The sequence below is a fragment of the Nipponia nippon genome, unplaced genomic scaffold (assembly GCF_047370975.1).
Source record: "Nipponia nippon isolate SJK-2023a ecotype South Korea unplaced genomic scaffold, ASM4737097v1 scaffold_2, whole genome shotgun sequence".
NCBI lineage: Eukaryota > Metazoa > Chordata > Aves > Pelecaniformes > Threskiornithidae > Nipponia > Nipponia nippon.
In genome coordinates, this window is record NW_028262336.1 from 106,373,485 (window position 1) to 106,396,560 (window position 23,076).

The 23,076-nt window shown below is 43.3% G+C and overlaps 1 protein-coding gene across 10 annotated transcripts in view; it reads left to right on the top strand.

The window, feature by feature from the left end:
* STARD13 (StAR related lipid transfer domain containing 13) overlaps positions 1 to 23,076 on the top strand; it is a 303,153-nt gene that overhangs the window by 137,444 nt on the left and 142,633 nt on the right. The window contains exon 1 of one of the 10 annotated variants that reach the window (XM_087756693.1): positions 18,891 to 19,098. The exons of the other annotated variants lie outside the window; for them this stretch is intronic. Within the exon in view, the coding sequence (XP_087612819.1) occupies positions 18,975 to 19,098 (124 nt within the window). The 5' untranslated portion in view covers positions 18,891 to 18,974. Of the gene's footprint in view, positions 1 to 18,890; positions 19,099 to 23,076 lie in introns of those variants that run through there. 10 annotated transcript variants of the gene reach the window in all.

The following is a 23,076-nucleotide window of genomic DNA, read 5'->3' on the forward strand; positions in this document are numbered from 1 at the left end:
TAGCCTGATCCTGCAAAATTTGTCCAGGCATAATCCTAATTGACTTCAAGGAGAGGTCTCCATAGTGTTAGAAAACAGAACTGTGCTACATAGCAGCTGTATATGAACAACTGCCAACAAAGGGCCTGATTCTGGGAACTGAGAGGGAACTGCAACTCCATCTGGCTCTTGTTAGAAACTACAGGTGCTTGATTCATTGCAAGATCAAACCCATGTACAGTAGTTCCACTGATGTTTACATATTTTTATGTTTCCTTGGTCATATAATGTTTTATGCTCATGTTTCTATTTTACCTTTGCTGCGGTCCCTGGGTAGGAGTTATGGGTTAATCACACCGTGAACAGGGAAATGGGATGTTCTGGGATTTTCCTTTTGCTCCTGGGGAGATGAAGAAGGTGATCTCTTTTAGCCTTTCACTTGCCATAGATGCCCGGGGAGAGCAGCAGCTGGGTTAGACATCCCGCAGTCCCCCCCAGGGCCTAGACAGTACTCATGTCTCATGCTGTCATTACTCCAGCTACAAGAGTTTACCCAAGATGAGAACCTGACCTTAAATAACTTGGGAAAATAAAACATCCTCATCCAATGATCCCATGCATTCACTAGAAAGCAGAGTGGGGTCACTTTGACATGTTTCCAACAAGAAGTGGAGATGCTTACTTTGGACTGAAAAATGAACAGGCTGTTTTCTTCAGCAGTGGTCTAGTGAAAGTAAACTAGTGAATAAACCCAGCTGTTTGGTGGCCTTGACCTGTTAACTAATTAAGCTCTGTATTCCTCAAATTAGATGTAGGTAGACATGGTGCTTCGCCTGCAGTCAGTGCATCAGAGGGTCCTTTCATTTGGCTCCTGTTTTAACTTCTGTGTGGTGCCAGTTTGGCTCCCAAAATTAGGCAGTGAGATTGCCTCTTCCTGCCTGTATGTTCCTTTCATAATCAGAAATGATAGAACAAGCCCCTTCTTTGTTCTTCTGAAAAGGCAAATCTTTGCTACTCAGCTCCTACTGATGTATTGGAGCAGCTGAGGGCAAACTGTGATCCTCAGCTCTCAAAAGCAAGAGGAAAATGAGAACCCTTACTATATATATCTCAGGATATGGCTGTTTCTAAAAAAAACCAGGTGTAGACTAAAAACATATATGTTTACTGTTTTAGTGTGTGAATTATAGACAAAAGCTTGATCTATTAAGGAATATTCTGAATTTTATATAAGAAATTTCTGAAACAATGAGGCAGTAATGTATAAAGACACTTTATACACATACTAATACTCAATGTCAGTCTAAATATGTTCCTCCATTTCCCTGCTCTGTAGTTCTTTCTGTAACTTTGATTTTCAGTCAACATTTTTAATAAGAAAGAAAAATATTGAAAAGACTAGAGCTGGTAAATATTAAAAATAATATCTAGTCAATAAATGTACAAAATATAGGTGGTTTCAGAAAGAAATGAAGGTATTATAAGCATTTTTTCTAACTCATTTCTGTTTATGCTTGGACTCCTAAGGAGAGCTGAACACTAAGCAGCTGATAGATGAGCTTGAGTGACATTTACCTTGCTGTAAATGGCGATCTAATGCAAATTAATAGATTGCTCTAAAGTTTTGCCTCTGTTGGAATTAGGGGCTGTTCGTTTCCAGCAACTAAGGTCAGACATGGAGCCATAGGATTCTCGAGTCATTTTCTTCTGTGACTCAAGAAATGTCTGACCAAGGTTGTGGACAAACAGCCGTATTCAGCTCCATTGCATCTGAGCAACCAACTTTCTTTAAACTGGGGTTTTCCAAGAGTCATGGAGGAGGGCACATTGTGGTATTTGACATTTATTCCAAAAGTAACAGATGCCTGGAAAATTTTCACTGAATAATAAAAAACCTAGTATACCTGTTTTCTCTTTCAATGAGACCTTTCCCTCAGACCTCTCTGATAGCCACAGTGCAAGCTATGTCCTTGTATTTTATTTCCTGGGCAAGGTATAACTTCAAAAGTTTGAAGGTTAGACATTTTGAAGTATTCAAGTAGCAAAATAAATCTTTAGTGTTTTATAGTGCTAACTAAGCATTACAGCTCTGAGAGAGACACACACACACGGAAGAATGACCTATATAGTAGGAGCCTTTTGTTTTCACAAAAAGCATTTCTAACAGGTAGCAGTTCCAGCAATTTTAGTGTTCCACATTAAAAAATATTTCCCCCATGTAACAATTCTCTAGGTTCAGTTTTTGCTATTTAGCTATTTAGGATCAATTCCTAAAGACTAACTTGTGAGATTTTGTGCTGCATCAGAGTAATAGGTAGCTCCTCTCTGAAAGGCTGAGGACACAAGATAGATTCTGTGCTGTTGCTTTGTTTGCAAGTCAGACAGGCAAACACAGAGGAATGCTTCTGGCTGGAACATATGCTTAATGTAAGTTATTTGGGGCAATAAAGCTATCGAACGAAGCAGCCAGCTTCTGACCTTTTCCAACACAGGACCTTTTGTGGGACCGCAGTCAGACCATGCCACTCTTTCGTGCTATTGAACAACCTGCCGTGGTGCAAGCTTTGCTCAGAGGAGATGGCCACGGCACAAAAAGACACAGTGTCTGTGTAACTGTGACTGGCTAAGGTCAGCAACATGAGTTTCCACTTCCATGAGCACCCTAGTGATGAAACGCTTCACTGTTGCTCGTGTTAGGATTGAAGGCAGGATCTCTAGGCATGAACATCAACACCTTGCACTTGAGTAATAACCACATGAACTTGAAGGAATATTCACTGCATAAGCCTCTCCCTAAATATCATGGGACCACTAGAGGAGGACAAAGAGCCATGTAGTGTTAATGTCAACTACAGGGGCACCTTCCTAAGAAACAGGAGAGTTGCTTTAGCAAGCTTTTCAACTGAAAACCATCCAGTCTCTGCCCTTCCTGTTCCCTGTATTAGATTCCATGCAGGCCAGCAAGTTGCTATGACAGAAATACACATAGAGATGCTGGTATTTATTGAGCGCTCAGCACAAGGCAAAACCAAATTTATTTCCACCATGCTGTCAAGCCACAGCTAAAGTGCAGCAATAGGAGGAGGCCGGAGCTGCATAGGAACACAAAAGACATGCCAAAGCCATCCCATGTATAATTCCATTGCGTATAATGGCATTGGTCAGTTGTGATTTTGGCTCTGTGTCTTTATGAAGGCAGACCAATAAGAAACGCAAGTTCAAGAAAACAGGTGGCCAAAAGGTTGCTTTATACATGGGTATTATTAAGTGGATCTGAAATTGCTATTCCAGCCTTGGTGAAGTGTTGGCTTTTGCCATGAGGTCTGAGAAGGTAATGGCTTTAGGCTTTTAAAGCAAAAGGACAAATTTTGCCCTGGTATAATTCTTGGGAAAACTAATGGTTTTACATCAGAGTTGACTTAAGCACCAAGTCAATGATGTTTTTTCAAAATTAAGCAACATGATTAAATAGTCAAGAAGCTGCTCAGCACGCTCTGTGCAAGGCATAGGTCTGCCTGATTGCAATGCAGGTTTTTAGTATTAGCTGCAAATTTATGAATGGGAAGGACAGACTGTGATGTGTGCAATGTTTGAAATTTGGTTTGGATGACTTCTATGTGGAAGTGTAAAAGGAAATGCTGAATTTACTTTTAAGCAAAGTTAATTAAAAATTCATTTATTCCATGAACTACAACTGATAATATTTTTTTAATTACTTGAACAGTTACAGTTGTCATTGTATATGGCTTAGTAGTAACTGCCATTTTCTGGAACTTTTAGCTTACCAAGGATGTAAGTATTTCTCCTGACTTTAAATTCAATCCCTATTGCAATATATAATCACATAGATAGGTAATTAACACTAAGATAACAATTGGTAGTAAGGAAAGCTTGCTTTTAAAAGTCAGGAAAATGCCCATCTGTAAGTATCACTGAAGTTATTAGATTGGTTGAATGGTTTTCAAGTCCATAATTATCAATTTCTTTTAAAATTGGCTTAATTCTGAGAGGTAAACTGATTCTAGCATAGAATCTTGCAGGTTTATCCTGTAGAATATTAAGGATTCCTCCTCTGTAGAACCTAATTCTGTGCTGGTTGCAGTCACTGGCACCTTGGTGGGGGTAGCATTAGTCTCTTAATGATGCATTTATAGCTGTATATAAAATTATTTATATCTGTAAAGAAAAAAAATACCTTCCACTTCTCACAGCATTTCAGAATCAAACAACTCCTCTAAGTAGCTGAGGAAATGGCAAGCTCAGGAACATTATATTTTATAAAATGTATATAGTTCTTTTAGCAAAGTCTTAAAACTACAGCTTACTTGGATTGCTAATTAAGTCATTTATTATTTTTAAATTGTTTGTACTGAGGGAGTGATGATGGGCCTCAGGCCTGGAGTAGTGTCCTTTTGAGCACCATACAGGCAGAATGGGACATTGACATTTGTTTCTAATTCACCATTTAAATAATTTGTCAAGAGCTTATTTTCATGCGTGTTGGTCCATGAGCTGATTGGTGTTCGGGTTACAGTCCCCACCCTGCCGGGTGCTCTTTGCTGTGCCCTTTGTCCATGCAGAGCTCGGCACCAGGAGGAGCTTACATTAGCACTGCGGTTGTACGGAGAGCCCCTCTATCTGCTCCTGCATGGCAGGGCACTCATTTGAGCTGTTAGCATTGTCTCAGCCAGCAGCAGGTCAAGGCTTCCTAGTATAGAAAAATCAGAGAACAAGTGGCTAAGGCCCAGGGTGTTGGTGGTCCACTCCTGCCAAAGACAGAAGGATCGGGGGTGCAAAAATAGGAGGGAGAGACTCAGAGAACTGTTTCTACTCTGCCTGCTTCCCAAAGCAGCAAAGAGGGAATATGGAGAGGAATAATTGCAACATCCCATGACTGAGTGGTCTTCCTTACAGCCTTTCCGAGCAGTAGTTGCCTTACTATCCATGCCAGGCCTCCATCGAGAGAAGCCACTAGTTTGGATTTCCAGGGTCTTTTAGTAGGCAAAGTGGGCACAAGGGCATAGGTACTCTGGCATCACTAGCAGACTGCTGATGTTGGGTTTGTTCTATAAACATATAATACATAAACTTAGCCTTGCTTTTCACACTCTTTCTTTTCTTGTCTGCTCACCAACACATTGTCAAAATCTTCAATTTACAGCTCTCTGGACTCTAGTTTGATAACAAAAATGTAAGCTGAATTTCCAAAGTTAAACTAAAACTTCTCTTACATATTTTCACCTATTTATCAGACAGACAGTACTGATGCTATATGCTCAATGGCTGGATGATGTATGGAGAACTCAAAATATTCAGTAACTTAAAGTACACCTTTTCATTTGTTGCTTTTGTTGCTGTGCTCCTCTTCTATGGCCCCATAGCCTTGGAATTCAAGCGCAGCAACAACCATATGGGGATGATATCCATAGTATTAAGCTACACATAGGTAAGTAACTGAGTGTACACAGAAATATGTGAGAGTGCCTCTAACTTGCTGTGATGCGTATATGGAACACTGATTGTATGTTGTGCTTCCTTAGGTCTTGATAGACCCTGTGTCTTATGATCACTGGGGAGGTAACACCTTTAATCTTCAAGTGTTCGTTTGCAATGGCTACACTTTATTCTTACACAACACAATTTGGATGGGAACACAGAATTCCTTTCCAGTGGTTTTGTTCCCTTGGGTTTGATCCTTGTTTTACCGAAGTCCGTGGCAAATGGTCCTTGACAATGTCAACAGAGGCCAAGTGGAGTGATGAAGTACTGGACTTCTGTTGTGTAGGGCTGTGGGGTTGTCGAGTATGCATCGCTGTCCTTTGGAAACCACAGAGCCACCTCTGTCTACAGTGCTAGGCTTATTTCATCATTATCCTTTTAGATGTTACAGAAAAGCAGCTCCTGTTTTTTGGCAGGAAACACTCCCCCACACCCACTTTAGACTCATTCTCTTTGCGTCCTCTCCTGTGAGCAAAAACTTTGTCAAGAAAGCACATTTGTTTGGGCCAGGAACAGAGACAGTTGATATTCAGCTAGTTATTTTGATTGCCTGGCTGGTAGGGGTTGGGGGAACAGATAATGTCAAGATTTCCTCTGCATTCCAGATCTGTTTTCCTCCTACGGTTAGCAGGCGGCGAGTGTGACTTTTCCCACTCAGCTTTTCCCACAGTCAGTAAGACTTATCTGACAACAGAGTTAGTGTCAACTGTCCAAAACTAACTAGGAGATATCTTCCTTTCACCACTCCTATGCTGTTATTGCTTATCAATGTCACTCTCCAGCTTAAATGACTGGTTAATTTACAGACATACTGAGACAAATTCACTTCTGTTGCAGCTCCATTGAGTTCAGTGGAATTACACTGGGAACGAGTTTGGCCGTAGGTATCTGAAAAGCACAAGTGGTAGGAATGTGATACTAACAGAAGCAAGAGCAGTGCGACAGTCAAAACAAAAAGGAAGCCCTGAGCTTTGGCAGGATTCCCATTTCAGATTTCTGGAGTGTGATCCAACAAGGTGTTCATGTTTTACAGCTGGTGCTGCAAGAGAAAAGTTGTTATTCAACAGCAAAACAATTCCAGTGTCTCCACATCAAAAGGCAGCCCATGTTGAAAAAGAACAAAAGGAGAAATAAGTCATAGGATTTCAGAACACAAATTCTATTGAGAATTGTGAGGACTGTGCTTTTGAATCTGTCAGAGACTTTAAAAAAGACTAGAGTGAAACCAAAGTATACTCAACCTGAGATTTTTAAATGAGTCTACAGTGGTTAAATACTGAAAGCTTATTAAAATTCCACAGAAACAGGAAACATGAGCTGGAATTGATACCTCCAGCTTTACCTATGGTCTAAGATGGCTTTCTAAGCATCTCTTTTATCAGTGGGGGAGGGGCATTTTCAGAGTGTTAACATCTTCAGCTGGATCCAGTCCTCCTCCACAGGTCTGCTGTAGCACCTCTTCTAGGCAGCTGCTTTTGGGTGGAACGAGCCAGCCTCTGAGGGTTATCCCTCTCCCTCCCAGCTTCCCACCTCCCTCCATTCTCTTTTAACAATGGGTGCCTACAATTCCAGGAATGGGAACCTTACACCTATTGCTTTTGAAATTTTATTAGCATTTCTGTATCACAGATTAAGTTAAAATGCAGTGTAAAACGCCATGTAAAAACCAAGCATTTTGAAGTTAACTCAGTTAATTCAGTTAACCTGGACTAGCAGTGCAAACAGCCAACAGTGTATCCAGAGCACTTTGTTCATTGTTCTGCACACTTCTCTACACCATGCACATATCCTACCTACTGTTGTTTCTTATAGTCTTCTGGACTCCCCTATCTCTGTTCATTTTCTCTCCATTTCTTTCTGTGCAAAATCCAGTTTCAGTTTTCCTCCTTCCCATTTCCATTCACTGTTCAGCTTCCTCATAAAGGCACTGCCACTTTACAGTCTGGTTACTGTTCTGCTTGTGATGCCTTACAGTGGCCTGCCTTCCTTCCTTCCTTTCCTTCTGCCTCTCCTGTTGCCTCCACCCCATACCTCTATGTTCTCCAGAGCTTCTTAGTCCTCTTTGGTTCTCAGTGAAATGGGCAAACAGCTCTGCAAGCTCTCTAAAGCCAAGCATAATACTCCCTCTCTACCCTTGCAATCAAAACAATTTCTTGCTTTTCCTTCTGCTGGTTAATGGACCTATCATGATCTATCATGACATCACCCATGGGTTATGTCTCCTTGACCGCCTGAGGATTAACCAGCTTTCTGGGTAGTAAGAAGCAAGGTTTAAAAACTGAAGACCAAAAGCTGAACTTCCAAATTCCTGTTTATGCCTTTAAATAAATTATCTGATCTTCAGAAAGGATTTCAGAAGTGGCTGATGAGTGGTAACCACTTCTGAAAATCAGACAGTGACTTTGGGTGTAAGACTTAGGGTCGTAGTTTTTAAAATCATGAATTTTTTGTGCCTGGGCAGAGTATTTCCAGACTTAATGCCGGAATGTGACTGCATTCTGGAGTCCTCTTTGCAAACAAGAGACGAAGCACCGTCAGAAATGGAGTTAAAAGTGGAAATGTTGGAATACACTCATCAGGTTCAGCAGTCCAAGGCAGCTAGAATGATACCCATATTTAAAGATGAAAAGAAGTCATTGTGGGCAGTGAAAATAATTACAGCTTCCCATATTAATTATCATATATGTTTATGAAAAAAAAACAACAAAGCAAGCTATAATACACCCAGATGAGAATACAGATATAGGATCCAGCATGGCTCTGTAAAAGAAAAGAGAAACAGCTTTTGCACAGGAAAACAGGAAGAGATAAAACTTATCTAGGCTTTCCAAACTAATATTCCAGAGATCTTCAAAACAGAGAGGAAATAATGTGAGAAATCAGTGTGGGAAGGAAATTTTGGTCATAGAACATAGACTTTATAAAAGTTCCAAAGACACTCAAATTAATCTTGTCAGTTTTCGGAATGAAGAGAGGCTAACAATAGGTTGCCTAAAAGATTTTTACTAGGACAAGTATCATTTAAAGCTTCATTATCTTGACAAGTGAGTGAACAGATGGCAAAATCTGTAGCAAACTCAAGATTTCCTAGGGTACTAAAGATTAGAATGATTTCTGAGAACCAAATTCAAATCACCAAAGCGAGGTGATTTGACAGCCTCAAAGCAGATGGGATTTCAATTTACCTAAGTGTGAGGTAATGCTCAGGGATGATCGGGAGCATTCACTGATACTGCATACTTAATGAAGTGTTAGCAGTTCGGAAAAATACCTAGGCAACATTATGGACCGCTTAATTAAAACAGCCCAGTGAAAACAGCTGTTCAATTTGCAGCACCAGTCGTGAAAGCAAATAAAATGCTAATTTATATGAACCATAAAGAACAGCATTGCTATTATTATAATGTCATCATATAAATTCAGGAACTGTATCACAGTGATGCCGAGCATTGTCCACATTACAAAACCGTCTACAAAAAGAAACATTCAGAGAAGTCAGCGAAGGATGATATGCAGGGAAGATACAACCATTTCACTTAACTAATGGAAAATGTTGTGGCACTAAATTCCTACTCACCTTTAAGTCATAGGGATATCCAATGAATGTAAGATACAGAATATGTAGCACCCTCATGTGCTGGAACCTGTTTCCCCAGTTAATGAGGATCATAAAGTCAGCAAGAAACTGAGGGCTTTATGCTCACGTATTCTTAAAAACCATGATGGGACTGAGCAGGGCAAGGGAAGTACCCACACTGAATGAAATTTTTCAGTGAAGCATATGGGAATTTTTACAATTACTTCAGCAAATCAAGAATTGCACCATTAATGTGAGATTGTTACTAGTGTTTGGTCTAAATTGTGGGGATTTTTTTAAAGAATGATTAGAGAGTTCTTGTAGGAAGGGAGGAGGATAAATCCAAACCTATTTAAGTCCTAAAGGAGGATAGTGTTTTCCAGATGAAACGGTATTCCTTATGACTTGACTGACAGCAGTGAACTACTTTAGATCACTGCAAAACCATTTAGCAACATCTCAGAAGAGAAATTGGGAATAGCCTCCAATTTGAGGTATGAGAAGACTAGTTTTTGCTTTTCGGGTTTACTTCTTACACTTTTTTTCCCTTTAGCAGCGACATTCACTAAAATATTTTTAAGGCCTGAACTCTGAAACTATGTATCTGATAATTTTGATCAAATTAACATCAAGGATTACTTAGTATAAATATTCTCTGTCAGGTAAATTAACTGATCTTCTGTCTCAAAAACTAACACTGTGTAAGATCCTGCTGAGTTATAATCCCATTAGCACCTACTCTCCAAGCAATTTACATGGGTTTTTGTAATGTAAAAGTTTCAAAAAATTTCCCTGAAATGTAGAGCAATCACAGGTAATTACTACTGAGAAGACTTATGTCAGCACAGAATGACAAAAAGCTGTTGAAGTGAGTAAGCATATCAGTAGTGTAAGTAAACAGTATGGGCAACATCTGTATCTGCAGCACAGTAAAGGTGTTCCGACATCATCCCTAGGAACTAATTTAACTAAAAACCACTGCAACGCTGAAAACGAACTTTGGAACCAGTGATATATACAAGCAAAACAGCAACTTTTTCTTGCCTTCTCGAACAGTCCTGAATGCATAGCTCCTTCATTTGCATGGCACTTAATTGAAGTCAAGGAGAATTGTGTATGTGGAGTCTCAAAAAAGTGTCTATTAATAGTAAGAGGGGGAGTCAGGCCAGCAAGAATCATAGAATCACAGAATCATAGAATGTCCTGAGTTGGAAGGGACCCTCAAGGATTATCGAGTCCACCTCCTGTCCCTGCATAGGAGACCCCCAAATACAGTGCTTCAAGGGAGTACAAGGGCGAGGTGAAGCCTGCTCTCTTCTTTCTGGAATCAAGTTTTCAAGTAATACTAAATAAAAAAGATGGCCCTTTCTGGAAAGCGAGCGGTGGCATTATCAGTAGAGAGCAGTGGCTGTGACCTCTGTCATCATTCTGGTGACTTCACTGTACACAGCAGCAGGTGATGGGTAACACCTCCTTAGGCTCTCTCTGCCTTTGGTATTCTGGGCCAGCTGCAGAGAAGTCCCTGCTATCGCCTTTCTTGGGAATTAAGTTGTACCAAGTACTGCTTTCAATCCCAAAAGAGAAAAGAAAAATATCTTAGTATTTTCGAGCTTTCTCCCATGGTGTTTGATGTTACTGTTTATATAATAGTAATGTAATGTCACTATTAAAATTCAGTTCTGTGAAAAGCAAATAGGTGCATAGCATAGATTTTTTTGCCTCTTGCATGCAGAAGCGGGAGTCTGGAAGACCACAATAAGTTATGCTTTGCGTGGTGGACTATTTCATTTCTCACAGTTGAATTCTTTTGTATAGACTATAATTATACAGCAGCACATCAGTGCTCTCATAAAGCCTGCTGCCTACTGTGCAGTGACACCTTATAGCTTACCTCTCTGTGCATTTATGTAGTATATCCACATAAAAATATAACAGCTTTGTTTCCAAGATACTGAATCTTGAATGAACTTATGTAGTTATGCAAACCCCCTCAACCTGCGTGCAAAAGGCAGGAAGAGTGTAGGCAAAACTAAGGTGGAGAAGCTACAAATTTGGTGTCACAAGTATTTTTTAGACTTGCAGTTCACAGCTACGCTTTTGCCTACCTGATTATATGAAGCCATTACTGAAGCAATATTGGACTTCTTTTGAGAACCTTTTTTCTCCAAAGCTTTCTGTAATCGTTTCAAGGGCAGTAGTACAGGCCCATTCGTGTTTCAACCAAAAAAAGTAAAATCCTCAGCGACTCACAGTAAACCGTTCTCTGCGCAGCTCTAAAAACTGAAACTGCAGTTGTTGCTGCTGACTTGTTAATATAACACAGACATCGACATTTCCTGGTTACTGTAAACACTGAAATGCTTTTGGAGTTAATGGAATACAGGTGCTGCCTGACGCTACCAAAATGTTCTCACAGAAACAGAGACATTTTTGGATAGAAAGCGCTGCAGATCCACCTAGTCCAGCCCCTTCTTCACAGCATGAATATCCTGCTTCTCAGTGGGAATACCCAGATATGTTAAATGTCATGAAACAAGCATTCTTCCTAAGCTTAAGCTCCTTTATACTAGCAGGAATGGCTGTACCACTTAGCCTGCTGGAACAGAGAGTTCTGTAATGCCAGAGCTGGGTGATGGAGTGGGCTTAGGCAGGCTCTGAGCCGCTGGGAAACCTTCCCAACGGGGCTGTGGGAAATGATGCTTACAATCGAATCACCACCAGCCTTCACTTCGAATGAGACTCAGACAATACTGTGAACAGCCGATTGGCCCTTCTTTACTGTGGAAGCAAGAAGAAATTTAAAATCAGCCGTAATGATTCAAGATCCTGTAGAACTGTTTAGGTTAAGAGGGCTTGGCTTGGGCCTCAGCCAAATTTTGATTCTTGTCATTATAACCTGCCTACCTGAAATTCTATCCCTATTGCAACTGGCCACGACATTCTTTATTTCCTGTCCAAAAACATTAGTAGCATTGCATTTCAATTCTAATAAATATATGCTTTTAAAATCTGTTAAATAAGTTAAATAAGTTAAAATAGCAGCTGTGTGAAGGAAGCTCTGTAAAAATCCATAACTTGCAATATATTGATACTTGGCAATATGCTCCCATCAGTCAGTAGCCTGATTACTAGGAAAGTGTGTGCGCATTAGTATTTGTGTATCTGAAGAAAGTTCTTACCCTCATAAGTAAATTGGTTCTGGGAACAATTCCGTTGCATTGTTGTTAGAACCTGTTGTCAAGATTGATCATGTTTTCCTGTGTAATTCAGGAGAGTTATTAAAAAAAGAACAAGCTCCCAGGTCTCTGAACCAATATCCAGATACGGTGTGTGCTAAATTGCCGCTGACTGCTGCAAGGCTTTTTTACACAAATGTTCCAATTACTTCCACTGTGATGGTAATAACAGTTGGAAGTTTGGGAAAAAAATAATCTTGGTTTAGACAAGGTCCCAATACAATATTAAGGAAATGAGCACTTTGAAAGCAAAGAAAGATGTAGTTTAGAATAATATATTTTTGTCAAGCAACTAAAAAGGAGGGGGAAAATCAGACACCAGAAGCTGGAATGAGAAGAACAGGGGCAATATTCTGTGCTGAGACAATTCGTGTTTCAACATAGCTGCTCACTTTTTCAAGGGCGTTAATCACCTCAAAATTTCAAGCTCTGCTCCAGTAAAAAAACCACTATATCTACACGCATAAAATACATTCCACTTTCCCAGTTGCTTAATCACTGAAGAATTGTCTATTTCTACAGTGACTGGCTTTGCCCAGCCCAAGCTTTCATATCTGCAACATACTATATTTTAAAGATGTCCACAGAGCATCTTACGAAAGAAAGTGAAAGTTTATTGGCACTTGGTTTGTTTTGTCCGTTCCTCTCCTCTGCTATCTGAGAAATGTGCAAGGGCTTTTGTGGCTGCAATTCTTCAGAATTTCAGCTTAAGTATCAGCTTTGTTGTCTGCTGTTCGGTAGAAGCACTCTGTTTACTCAGGCAGTAATCCATCCAATGATCATTTGTGCCACAGTTACCTCCCTGTCCCCTTTTTCACCATTCTGACAGAACAGAGCATCCTCCTACCTGTCACACAGGGCCTTCACCTGGAGTTCATCATTCTCCTGTGACAACTTAGGCTGAGTTAAGAAGACAAGATCGGATAAGTAGAGCGGTTATTAAAAAAAAAAATCTGCAAGAGCTAGATACAGCTAGGATGTGAGGTGGACAGAAAAGTCCAAGTTAAGGTTGGCCAGAATGTGAAAATCTTGCACCATGGTAAGACCAGGAAAATGGTAGTTATTTTCCAGAAAAACGGACATTTTCTCTAATTTTTATTCTGTAAGAAATGATTTTTTTTGTCAGAAGGAGTTTTCCAGGTGAAAATTCGTAGTTGCTCTAGGAAAAACTTTCGTCCCACATTTACCATCTCATCTTTATTCTCACTTACTCTGCCTTGATAGATACAATCTGGCCTACTTCAGTGCATCCCAAATGCAAATACTCTGGCAGTTCTCTGCTGACACTATTCATTGCAGTTCATCCTGCCTTTATGGGGCATCAAGTGGAGGCTACTTGGCTGAAGGCTGAGGGCCCGTCCCTTCCCTGTCTATCATTTGTTCACTATTAAAAGCTTGATTCCCCCAGTCTGTCTGTACAGGATGCTAGCTTTTGTTGTCTCCTCATTACATTTTCAAATACACATTTGCATGCTTTCTCTAAAAGTGCCCCTCATGCTTGGGAGTTGGTCCTCTGACTATATAAAGATGCCACATTAACCTCCTTGGAGACCCTCTTGCTAACTCGCTCTGCGTCAGTGCCTCCAAGAACTAATTCTGGTGTGCGAACACCAGTAGTTACGACGCTGGCCAGTATTGTTTTATTGTTCTCTTGTACTCCACCCTTCCTACCCCAATTAGCTCTTCTCTCCACTGGTGTCTTGTTTTATATTTAGTTTGTAATCTCCCGAGGGCAAAGATTGTACTTTTTCTCCATCCAGTTTCTGGTTCTAAGTGCTTTGATAATACAGTTTATTATTAATAATAATAATAATAATAAAGTACCGTCCTGTGTACGAACAGAAGACAACCTTAATTCCGCCCCGTTCCCTCCATGCCAGTTTTAGCAAGGGCGAGGGAGCACAGTCAAACAGCAGATACTTTGTTACTGTAGTCTGTATCTGAGCATACTTAGAGCCTTTTCACAGTGAACACTGCAAGAAGTCCAGTTTATTTCAGCATTAATCACTGTGAACAAGAGTGAAAGAATTTGGCCCCGACTAATGAAAGCCAGCAGCGCTCTGCTGTTGGCAAAGTGCGGAGTGAGCCTTTCCCAGCGCTTCAGAAAGCTGAAATGGAAAAGGATGAACAGATAGGTGTCAATCTCTTGATAAACTGGGAAAGAGTAAAACTGCTTTATAATTGATCCTCATTAAAGCTACCTTAAAATGATGAGAATTTGCATATGCAAATAACAAGCAAGGAGAGAGTGCCAGAGAGCAAGCTGGAACATTTTGTCCTCGTTCACAATGATTCTTGTTTTTCTCTATCCAAAATGTTTGTTTGTTTACTTAGATGTCAAAGAGGACACCTACTCATATGCCCTTGCTGCTTTCCACATAACTTCAACCACAGAATTAGTATGCAATTCACTGCAGTCTGCTAGTAGGAAAACAAGCAATGGAAAACCTCAAATCTTTTCTTCCTTTCCGGTGGTAACCCAGACTTACAACATCACACTCAGGACATTTAGCCTGTGATAGAAAACAAATTCCAGAGCTCTAGGACCCCCAAAGAGATAAAGATCATTGCCAAAGTTATAAATATTACTTGATGTATTTATATCTAGGCTGTCTGAGCTACTATTTGAAGCTACAAAAGCAGAGCAACATCATTTTGAGTATAATAAACTTCAAGAAGCTTCATTAATTTACAGTCAGTTCCTGAAGAATTAGATGTGTTATAAAATTTGGTATTGCACTGATTCGCATCAGACTGCATCAGTGATCCTGTAGTACTAATGGATTTCTTCTTTTGCTTTCTTATTGCTTTTTAAGACATACAAGTGTAAGGAGCTTGTGTCCAATAAACAGCAGGCAGTAACCAAGGATGTACTCTTCTCACATTTTCCTCTGCGAGACGTATCCTGTTTTGTTCTTCTGCAAGCAGACAAATATTGTGAAGTGGTTAAACTAACGAAAAATCCTGACTCACCATAATGAAGGAGGAAAAAAAGGAAAGAAGTTGTACTTTTATCATAGTCTTGCAGTAGTTTACAAATGGCAAACCAAGATGTAGTCATTTTTCTCTTTCCTTAGGCCTGATTCTCTTCTTACCAGATGCATGGGAGTTTTCACAGTGACTTTATTAAGACTAGATCAGGCTGCATAATGGAATCTGTAACAAATTAAAAACACACTGCTAATTAGAGGCCAGATTATTATGTAGTATCAATTAACTTGGCGTTTAATTACCATGGTGATTGGGAAGAACTATAAATTGCTAAATATATAATTAGAATGTCAGACTTCTGTGCCACAATGGTGTCGGAGCATGGGTGAAATTAGCTTAGATTTTTCCCCCCAACATTTTACATGCTTCCAAGATTTTAAGACAGACAAATACCACTTTCATTTCTGCCAATATTCTGTTATCAATGAGAAAAGGCAAATATCATAGTTCACTTTCTTTTAAGGCAACTGGGAGTTTCCTCCTTTCTGCTCATCATATACAGTGTTTTTACTGCAATTACTCTGAACAACAGAACCATTTTGGCCTGACTAGTATCAAGCAGGAAAACTGCTGTTTCTGTGGAAAATGTGCTTTCCTTTTCTTTCCCCCAGAAATGTTATCCATCTTGTTCAGGATGTCAAAATGTTTCAAGCTATAGACAAGAGCACTGATGAGTTGGCTACTTATGCACTTAACCAAGAGATAAAAATGCGTGGAGGGACACCAGAACTTCACCATTTAGTCCTGCTCTCTAACATCCTAAAGGGAAGTGAAACATCTTTGACCTATGGATGATCCCTAACACATACCTTTCTTCAGGCAGGTTGTGTAAAACAGCTCTTATTGTAACTGCTACTACTAGGTGTAATACATCAAAAATACCTGTGTTGGTAACTCGGCTTATGAACAGCTGACTATGGTTACAGGCATAAAATAGGAATGGGCCAGTTGCTGCATGAGATGTTTTCTCATTACTCAATAGCACTCTTTTCTTTGGGGAGAAAAGTACAGTATCTGTTCTTGCTGCTGGATTTAGTTTTCCACAATAAAGTACCTGAAATTAGTAAGATTTTTGTCAGTGCCTGCCACAGAGTTTGGTCTAGGCTTGCCGGTTCAGTTCTGCTGCTGATTATGAAATACAGCCATATCACTGGAGTTTATCACTGGAGTATATCACCTGCGGTGAGATAACATGGTATTAGCAATTGCTAGTATCTCGTTGCTAATTAGCTGCTTTCATACACCTGGAAGTTGAGGGACATTTTTGATGAAGTAACATCTTCAAAAATGGAATAGAAGGGAAAAGAATATCTTTTCTTCTATCGCTACATTCTGGCCATCACAGAAAGCAACTGAAGAAGGGGAGATCTATCTTCCAGACAGTCTGGGCACGGTAAGAGGGCGCATTCAAGTGTGGCTGCCAGAAGAGCACTGTTGAAAGTTACAGTACTGGCTGACACGGACTGGTGTTTGTGGGTAGTGACACAGCAGTATGGTACAAAACCTTCAAAACTGATTTTAGGATTTCACCTTTAGACTGTGTGTCACTGCTGATCTTTACAGGGCAGCTGAGTACAATGTCGGAAATTAATTTCTTATCTCCACCTGGTTCCTAGGAGACAGGAGCCCGTGGCAGAAAACAGGCATCGTAGGTCTTATGTACTGGTAATAGCTGCGTTGGTAGGGAATTAAAGTGAGGCAGACGTCAGAGGCAGATTTACGGGACAGAGGAACTGATTGTAGGAACTGTAATCCTCTCTTCTCCTGTTAACATCAGTAGATGTTTGCTCTGGATCATGGGATGTGGGAGTAGTTACATGGTTATGCTGTCCCCCTTCCAGACCTTAGATGCATCCATCCCTGGAAGGCATCCCTTTTCTCCTAAGAGTTCGTTTCAGTCATTTGGAGGACACTATAGCTGGAATCACAGGAGGAGGGGTGACATACAACATGCTCACAAGTTCTGGGCAAGCGCATCGTCTCCACTATATCAGATAAAGCAGAGTAGTTTAAGATGAACCTTTTAAGATGAACCTTTAAAGAACAGGGACAATGGAAAATAAATTCACATCAGAGACAAAGCAGAATACATTATTAAAACTGAGTGGTAACATGGAATACATCTGTTTGTTTGCTTTTAGCTTCTATGAGTATTGCTGACATTGCAGTTACGGTTTTAATTTAAACAAGATGGGGATATCAATAATGTTTAACATGACTGCTTTACCAGGGTATTCAGCTGTTTCAGTGTATGGCACTCACTTTCAGGAGCATCAGCCTCTTCATTGCACATCACGGTGCGAAAAGAGTAAGCCATAAGTAACGGTTTGTGACTACATGAAATGAAGCCCCTCTGGGCCTTCTCAGCTATCGGACTCTCTGCTGCCGTTTGTGCTGGGAACCATCCACTCCACGGGTGGCCAGGGCAGGGAAGGGGCCACGGTTACAATGGTATTTCCCAGATCACAGAGGAAGCAGAGACCCAAAATTGGTTTCCTAAATGGGATAAGGGCCCTGATGTTGCTCTCTGGCTCATCTAGGGGTGGAGGAATCGGGATTCCTTTTAGTCTGTAAATGTGTGCAAAAAGTGGCTGCCAGAGTAACCTTTTAGGAGCGTAAGAGCTTGTTAGAGAAGAGGAGATGATGCAGGGGAGTGGAAGGGATGAAGCAGGGAGAGGGAGGTGGGAGATAAGTGGGTGGAATGCGGAGAAAGCGGGAAAGAAATGGGGGAGGCCGTGTTGCGAGAACCGTGGCTTGAGCTCGGGTGGTGAGTTGATGAATGGAGACCTCGGAAAAAACAATTTTCTTTTGGCAAAAGTCGTGGCACGGGTGAAGCCCCTATTACAGCTTCCCAAGAAAGAAGCGGCCCGCTGCCAGCCAGGTTTTCTGTCACCTCGCGGCAGGTGACCTCGGCCTGGAGCGGCGATGCTCGGAGCGGGGCTCCGGCAGAGCCGGGCGGCGGGGCCGGCGGGGCGGCAGGCGGCTGCCGGTCGCTGTCCAGGGAGCGCGGAGCCCGGGAGAGCTGAGGCGGGCGGCGGGCGGCGGCGGGCGGGCAGCCCCGGGCTGGGCGCTGGCAGCAGGGCGGCCGGGGAGCGCTTGGCCGGACAGTTCCCAGCTGAAGGGTCACGGGCACAAGCGGGGCCACGACGTTTAGACGCGGGGCGGCGAGGCCTGCGGTGGCCCCGGCCGTCGGCGGCGCCTGAGCCCGGGGGGCGCGGGGTCCCGGCCGGGACGGAGAGCGGGGACGGCCATTTCCCGACGCCGGCCCCTCGCGGGCAGCGGCGGGGGCGACCCCCGGGCCGGGGCGGCCGCGGCCCGCAGGCGGGGCCGCCGACCCGCCTGGCTTGTGGGGCAGGAGCCGGGCCGGACCCCGGGGCACCCTCCCCGCCCCGCGGGGGCTGAGGGGCGGGGGAGGGACGGAGGGAGGCGGGCGGCGAGGCGCCGGGCGCGGGACGGGGTGCTGAGGAAGGCTGGCGGCGACGCTGCTGCCCCGGGGGCCGGGGCGGGGGCGGGCGGCGTGCCGAGCGGCGCTCAGGTGAAGGGGCCGCCCGCCCGGAGCGGCGGTGACGCGGGCTGCGGCGCGGCGGGGCTGCCCCGCGGCTCCATGTGGCCGCCGCCGCCCGTCCCCGGCGAGGGGAGCCGCCGCCGGCGCTGAGCGGGGCTGCCCGGGGCGGCATGCGGAGCCGCCGAGGATGAGCAGCCAGCGCCGCCCGGCCAAGGCGCAGCTCCGGAGGTCGCTGAGCGAGCAGCTGCGGGACTCCACCGCCAAAGCCTGGGACTTGCTGTGGCGGAACGTCCGGGAGCGGCGGCTCGCAGGTCAGTCCCGCCGCGCCGCGGCTGCCGCCACCTGCCCGCGGCCGCCTGAGGGGAGACCCCGGGGGACGCCCCGGCCCCGGCGGCGCAGGGGGCTCCCCGCTCCGAGAGGCCTCCCCGGGGCGTACCTGCCCTGCTGCCGCCGCCGCGCTGGATCGCGGAGACCTCGGGGCTTCAGGGCGGGCGGGACGGGGAGCTCCCCGGCGCCGCCTCAGCTGTCGGCGCGGGTGCAGCTGGCAGTCGGGCGGCAGGCAGGACCCGGGGTGCAGGCAGGTCGGCCCCCCCCCAGCCCCGTGCAGGCAGCACCTGCCCGGGTCCTGGCGGGCACGGTGGGGATGGTGCCACAAACAGTCGGGCTCAGGGCTGAACCCGGAGGCAGCCCCACGTCGGAGGCACCTTCTGAGCATCTCGGGAATCAAGGGGGTCGAGTTTGCCTCCGGGAAGCGGGCTCACCTGCTCGTCTGATCAGTTTTCTAAGTTGCAGGTCCAGGTTGGTTCCTCATAGGGTTTGTGTGTGAGGACAACAGCAACTCGCAAGGAAAAATGGCTTGTTTCATTTCAGGCGCTTTTATAGCTTTAGGTCACCTAACTGCTCTGGAAAATCGGGCTCCTGCAGCCTTCCCATCCCCAGGTGGAGCCCAGAAGGACACAGAGCAGGACGGGTGCTCCAGTAGGTCGGGTCACATCTATTGCAGCAGCACATTCGCTTTATGCATGCAAACATACCGCTAATTTGTATTTGTAAAATGCTTCATGAATTAAAAGGTCTGGAGGGTACCTGCAAGTGCAAGGTAGAGTTATTATACTGGAAAACAATACATCAAGATTTATGAGCAGAATCACGTATAATGAAGGCTAATTTGTAAAGGTGGGTTCCTCTGCCACATCCTACAGCATTGTTAGGAGTTTGGCGACCTTGTCTAGGGCACTGTGACATGCTGGTATTGTATAATACAGTGGTAAATAGTTTCTGATATAAGTCTCTAAACTGTGTCTACAGTACGTTAGCTCTTATGTACATGCAATTAAAAATTGCATGGTAATTTTTTGAAAAATGACTCTAAAGTGGGTAGCTTCAATAAAGAATTACTAAACCAGCTGATTTTGTAGTGTTATGGTTACCCAAAATATTAATCTGTCTTTACATGTAATCTACTTATTCCTATATTAATAGCAGATGCCAGCAGACATTCAGCAAGGATACTCTTGGCTATTTTTTTCTTTTTTGGTCAAAGACAACTATTGCTTGATTGAGCAAAGGACCTGGGCAGGCTGCCATGAAGCTGCAGCCAACTTCTTAAAGCAACTGGGTATTAAAATTGATGGAGTCAGACTTTTTATTTAAGGTGGATAGAATACTAATGTCCTGGGTTTATGCACTGCCATAATTTAAGTGCTATTCATAATATGTTGGTGAGACACTGACACGCATGGCCTTTAATTAAATGAATTGTCTGACAGCATAGCAAAATGTGTACACAAATAACATCTGTTGATTCCGGATATGTTCTCTTGTTCAGATGCTTTTATGTCTCTGGGATTTTTGTCCTTGTTTTTATATTTATTTGTCCCTCTGGCCCCCATAGCTGCAGTGCATATTCCTATGCCTCTTCTTCCAGCTATCGTTAATGAGAAGGCAGGGAAGGCAGCTGATCTAAATGTGTCATTATTTGCTGATTGCCAGACCATCTTCCCCTGCATCACAATGGATCCCATCCCAGTCAGGAAGACAGTTGTACAAGTTCCCTTTTTTTTTTTTTCTCAAAGTTGACATTGTGGTTCAGCCCTGACTGATAGTGGGAGCAGCAGTGTAACTAGTAACTAGTGTTTAAGAGCAATGACCGAAACAAAATGCAGTTCTAACCATCAGTGTGCTGTTATATTCCAACCATCAAGCCAAATAAAGACTTGTGATTAAATCATCGTTGTGATGACAGCTTTGCAGGTACTTAAATAGTTACTCTTTTGGTCTACTTTACCTTTTTATCTGTTTGTTAAAGTTTCAGATACCAGTTGCCCAACATATACCTGTAAAGAAAGTATGCACAAGACAGCTTAATTCATAAAAATGATACAATCGTTGAGGTTGGACGAGGCGCTGGGAGGTCTCTAGTCCAGCCTCCAGCTCAGAGCTGGATCAGCACTGGGAACAGGGCAGGTTCCTCAGGGTTTTCCCCAGTGCTCCTTGGGAAGAGTTTCTGCCCCAATGTCCATGTGCTGGAGCAGAGGGCGGCAGTACGTGGTGTGCGTACACGGGGTGTGAGATGGAGCAAGGAGCTGAACCTTGGCTAGAGCAAGGAGAGAGTTGAACCTTGGCTCTGCCGTTCTCAAAGAGGCAGACAGCATGGCTGGGTTGCTGTGGAAAGGAAGCGGTGCATAAAAAGACTGCTACGGTGTGCTCCTTCCCTCCCTCCCTCGCCCTTTACAGCAGAGGTGATGAGCGGCAGCCTGGCTCCCAGCGTGCTCCTGCAACAGGGCTGCTCCGTACTGTCTCTTATTCAGGATGGATCTATGGTGCCAGCAGCTCTTAGTCCCTCTTTCTGATTCACTGACCGGGATTTGTTTTTTAAACAATGAGTGTACCCGCTACAGTGCCACAAATGCCAGCCTTAGTTTTTCTGTGCTTTTCATAATTTTTGCAGAGGTAGTTTACACTGTGTTCCCACTGTGCTTATGGTTTAAGTTGGGATTCATGAACTGATCGGGAAATGTACCAGAATTTTAACTCCCTTGTTGGAGTGGGGATCTATTTGTCTGAAAAGTTATATAAAATACTGTTGGTTTAATGTAATTCTGAACTGCTGTGCCATTATTGAAAGCCATTGCATTAGGAATTTGACTTAGGTATTTAACAGACTATTTAAAAGTGATGACTCTAAGGTGATTCTGAGGTCCTGCTCAAATCGCGATCACCTGTTACAGTAAAACACAACAAGTTGTAGTTGTTACATCTGTTGTATGTAGGTGAAAAGTGGCACCCTCTATCTGGCATTCTTTCAGTTACTATATACTAAAAAAAAGCCCACAAAGAATATATTTAAGCTTTGAAGCTCAGTACTTCAAAGTCAGGAAACACCAGATGTAAGGATGCCTGTTGCTGCCTTGTTGTTCAGCCTCCTTGCAGTGTAGGATTGTCTTTTAATAACATGATTACATCCCCCTTTTTTGAGGAGAGCTTTTCTGCCTCATTCAGTGCACAAAGTAACAATCCCCATTGCTGAATCTGTTAACCTAGAGCCTGCTGTACTACAGCCTTCTCAAATCCTGGACTGAACACAGAATTACAAATTCCCTCAAGTGCTCATGAGCATGGTGCTTAGCATTACTGAGTCTTGCGTACTTTGTACCATTAATGTTTTAATTGTATTCCTAGAAGCTGTAAGGTTATGTTGTTCCCATTTTACAGGTAGGAACCAGAGGGACAGTGAGATTGAACTCAGGAGTATCAATAACTCTGAGTGTTAGAACTTTAATTTTCTAGTTTAATATTCAAATTATGGCTCTCGGTGGCTCCTGTTGCGCAGCATTCGTGCAAATCAGCCTCCAGGATCTAATTGTACTGCACCCAGGGAATGAGTAACTTGCAATTCCTGGCAGTCTGGTCAGATTTTGTTTCAAGTGACTTGCTGAAAACCAGACAGAGAGGGATGGAACTGCAGGGGCACTGTTTACTTGGCATAGTCTCAGAAACACAATTTTTTCCTGTGTGCTGTCTCCCACCCTTTCCTGCATGCCTTCCAGCATCTGCAAGAGATGTAGCGGGAATCCTGCAGCAGCTGGCGTAGTTGGGTACGTGACTCTGATACACGACTAGATCATTGTCCGTCATCAGATGGGATCCTAGGGAAGTGCATATGCGGATGAGGTTAAGACTTTTCCTAGTGCCTAATGGGAGGAGGGTTGAGTTAGGATGAAACAGGTGACTTCAATTCTGAGACTTCCTGAAGTTTGAACACTTGATTTTGTGACCCTAACATTCTT